The sequence below is a fragment of the Juglans microcarpa x Juglans regia genome, chromosome 8D, assembly GCF_004785595.1.
Source record: "Juglans microcarpa x Juglans regia isolate MS1-56 chromosome 8D, Jm3101_v1.0, whole genome shotgun sequence".
NCBI lineage: Eukaryota > Viridiplantae > Streptophyta > Magnoliopsida > Fagales > Juglandaceae > Juglans > Juglans microcarpa x Juglans regia.
The window spans coordinates 6,074,122-6,077,889 of record NC_054608.1 but is presented as its reverse complement, the minus strand read 5'-3'; the positions used below and the strand labels follow the sequence as shown (position 1 = coordinate 6,077,889).

Below are 3,768 nucleotides of genomic sequence, written 5' to 3'. Positions count from 1 at the left end.
AGCCAGTCCACTCTTCACTGTGAAAGGGGTGGTATAAGTTGTCGGGCAGGCCGGGCAACCGAGGGGTTGGACTTGCTCTCCGTCGGAGGAGGAAAAAAATGGTTTTAAGGCACATCTCACCCTTTAGAGTCCTGCAAGTTGGTAAGTTATCGAGTAGTTTGGGACTAGAACCGCTCCCACCTGTTGATGCTCATGAGGAAGGTAAGTGTCGGATAGACGAGGGTAGGCCCGCTTTCCACCTCAAGAGGGATAAAGCAGCCTTTGGGAGTAACTCATCCCTTTGGTATCTTGTGGGGAGGTAGCGTCGGACAGTTGAGTAGCCGGTCCGCTCTTCATTGTGATGGGGTCGGGGTAAGTTGTCAGGTAGCCAAGAGGCTGGACCCACTCTCCCCGCGAGGGAGGTTGGGCCGTCTGCCCACCTTTCAACCTTCCTAGGGAGGTAACTAGTACAACAGTTAGGGATAGGTCCCGCTCCCGTCTGTTGACATCACAAGGAAGGTAAGTCTTGGGTCAGGCTAGTGCTGATCCCACTTTTTGTCATGGCAGAGGTTGGGGTAAGTTGTCAAGTAGCCGAAAGATTGGACCCGTTCTCCGTTGCGGGAGCGATGGCTGACCTACTCTTCACCTAAAGAGGGATAAAGCAGCATTCAATTGTAACTCATTCCATTGGTACTTCGTGGGGAGGTAAGTAGTTGGGGATGGAGATTGCGTTGATGGAGTAAGGAATTAAGATAGACGAGACCTATTTTGTTCCCAAAAAGTCACACTTTCATTAATAGAGTATAAACCGTTGTCATAGAAATGGAAACTACAAGTCATAAAATTTTCTAGCAATAGAAATGGAAACTACAAGTCACACTTTCATTAATAGAGTATACACCATTGGTACCTCGCGGGGTGGCAGCTCGTTCTCTTGGGAGTCTCGAAGCCAGTAGGAGCCCGAGCGGTTGTTGACAGTGACCACATAGGGGCTTTCCCATTGAGGACCCAATTTTCCTTCGTCTCGGGTAGTTGTTCCCATCTGTTTCAGTACGAGATCCCCGATCTTGAATGCCTTTGATCGTACTCTTTTGTTGAAGCATCATTCTGCTCTCCTTTTGTTGATGGCTATCTTTACTTCTGCTTCAAGCTTGACCTCCTCCAGCAAGTCAAGCTATTCTTCTAATCGTTCGTCGTCGGAGTTGTGCTCGAAGTGTTGCACCCTAAAGGTAAGGATCTTGATCTCGATTGGTGGCATCGTCTCATGACCGTAAGTGAGGGTGAAGAGGGTTTCTCTCGTCAGGGTCCTTATTGTGATCCGGTACACCCATAAAACTCTTTGAAGTTCCTCCACCCAAGTGCCATTTCTGTCGCTACGTTTCTTTTTTAGTATTCTCATCAGTGTCTTGTTGTTCACCTCCACCTGCCCGTTGAACTGAGGATGTCCTGAAGATGGTTAGAGTTAAATTGCCTCCCATTATATAGTATGATGATGCGGGGAATGCCAAATCTGCATATGGTCGTCTTCCACAAAAAAGTGTGTGATATTGCTTGCCGTGATCGTTGCCAACGCCTCAGCCTCTATGCACTTGGTGAAGTATTCCACTGCCACTGCTACTGCTTCAAATCTTACTCCTCTTGATGTTAGCTCTTCCGACGGGCAATGGGGTACTTTGGAGTATTCTTGGCATTTCTTGCAGTTTCTCACATACTCCTTGGCATCCCATAGGGCTCGAGGCCAGTAGTACTCCGCCCTCATCACTTTGCCTGCTAGCATCTTTCCTCTAGAGTTGTCGCTACAGATTCTCTCGTGTACTTCTGCAAGTACGTATTGGGCTTTTTCGAATGAGATGCACCTCAGGAGAGGTGTAGAGTATCCCCTTCGATATAGGACCCCCTTGACTAGAGTGTAATGCGCTGCTTTGTTCCTTATATTTCTGGCTTCGCACTTGTCGTTGGGTACCTCGTTGGCGTCTATGTACTTGATAATACCCAACACCCATTCTGGAACTCCCGGCTTCACTTTTACAACTTCAATTCCCATGGTGGGTATTTCTATAGTCCTGATCACCATTCATTCTGGCAGGGGAGAAGCATTTTGCCAGGACACGGCTCACACCAATTTATTCGCCTTTTGATTCTCGACCCTCGGCACTAAGGTGAAGGCGAGCTGCTCTATGTGTGGATATCTAGCCTCTGCTCCTCGGTAAGCCTGACTGGTATAATACACGAGCTTTTAGACCCCACCTTCATCTCGTACTAAGGCCGAGGAAGCTGCCTGTGGAGTGACTGATAGGTATAAGATCAAAGTTTCTCCACATCTGGGTTAGCTGAGGAGTGGAGGGCTGGTAAGGTATTTCTTGATCAAATTTTCTCCACATCTGGGTTGGCTAAGGAGTGGAGGGCTGGTAAGGTATTTCTTGAGAGCCTCAAATCGCGTAGTTACACTCTTCATCCGATGTCTATGCCTTCCGCAAAACCTTAAAAAATGGAAGGCACTTGTCGGTGGACGTTGATACGAATCTGTTAAGGGCCGTTACTCGTCTGGCTAGTTTCTGCACTTCGTTCATGTTTCGAGGAGGAGCCATGCACAGTATGGTTTCCACTTTCTCCATATTAGCTTATATTCCCTATTCCAACACCGAAGACACACTTCACCGGTTTCAACTTCATGTATTACCTTAATACTGTAAAGGCTTTGCGGAGGTCGTCCAGGTGTTGCTCGGGGGTTTTGCTCTTGACCCGCAAATCGTCCACGTAGACTTCTATGTTTCTACAGATCTAATTTTTGAACATACGGTTAACCAGCCGCTGGTTTGTGGCCATACTCACGGTGGCCCAAATGACATGGCAGAGTAACATTACAATCCCTGATCGGTGATTAAAAAATTATTCTCCTCATCATCCAAGCTCATGCGGATCTAGTTGTACTTGAAGTAGGCATCCATAAAGTTGAGCATGGAATGACCTGCCATGCAGTCGACGATCAGGTTGATCCGGGATAGCAGGAAGTTGTCTCTTGAGCAAGCCTTATTTAAATAGGTGAAGTCAATGCACATTCTCCACTTTCCATTTTGCTTCTTCACCAACACCACGTTGGACAGCCAGTCCGGGTAATGGACCTCCCGTATGAAGCCCGCCATGAGTAACCGATCCACTTCTATGGCAATGGCAACATTCTTCTCTGCAATGAAGTTTCGGCGCTTCTGCCATACTCCTTTAGTTTTTGGGCCCTTGCTCAAGTGGTGTTGTATGATCTCTGGGTCGATTCCAAGCATGTCCTTGTGACTCTAGGCGAAGACATCCTAGTGTTCCATGAGAAGTAGTTGCATGGCGCTCCTCATTTCGAGTGTCATCCCACTGCCAATCCTTGTGGTGGCTTCCGGGCAGCTCAAGTTGAATGAGATAAACTCTAGTGGTTCGTTTGGCTCCACCTTCCTAAGCGTCTACTCATCTTGGATCTCTCCATCTGCTGGGGTCTGTTCGGGTTGGGGCAGGAGACCGTGGTTATCGGCACGGGTGTGGACCACATGCGCCCCGCCACCCCTAGGTTTCAATTCCTGCACATAACACTCCCGTGCCAGGACCTGCTCTCTTCGGATTTCTCCCACTTCCCGAGGGGTCAGGAACTTCATCTTCGAGTGGTAGGTCAACATCACCGCTCTTAGGTTGTTAAGGATAGGTCGGCCGATTAAGGCATTGTAAGACGAAGGGACCTTTACCACCAAGTAGTCGACCATGACAAAAGTCGCACAAGGAGTGCTACCCGCCAAGACGGATAGTGTGATA

General features: G+C 48.3%; 1 protein-coding gene across 1 annotated transcript; it reads right to left on the bottom strand.

The window, feature by feature from the left end:
• Positions 1-562: 562 nt before the first annotated feature.
• LOC121242153 lies at positions 563-2,023 on the bottom strand. Its single transcript, XM_041140055.1, has 3 exons — positions 1,535-2,023; positions 890-1,021; positions 563-625 (listed from the first exon to the last, which is right to left on the bottom strand). The coding sequence occupies exons 1-3, from the start codon at positions 2,021-2,023 to the stop codon at positions 563-565; spliced, it is 684 nt and encodes a 227-aa protein (XP_040995989.1).
• Positions 2,024-3,768: the final 1,745 nt, after the last annotated feature.

Coding starts and splice junctions, on each gene's coding strand:
- LOC121242153 (XM_041140055.1), bottom strand. CDS start 2,023: ATGGGAATTGAAGTTGTAAAAGTGAAGCCGGGAGTTCCAGAATGGGTG. Junction 1,022..1,534: donor AGGCGTTGGCAACGATCACG/GCAAGCAATATC, acceptor GTACTGAAACAG/ATGGGAACAACTACCCGAGA. Junction 626..889: donor ACGAGCTGCCACCCCGCGAG/GTACCAATGGTG, acceptor ATCCCTCTTTAG/GTGAAGAGTAGGTCAGCCAT.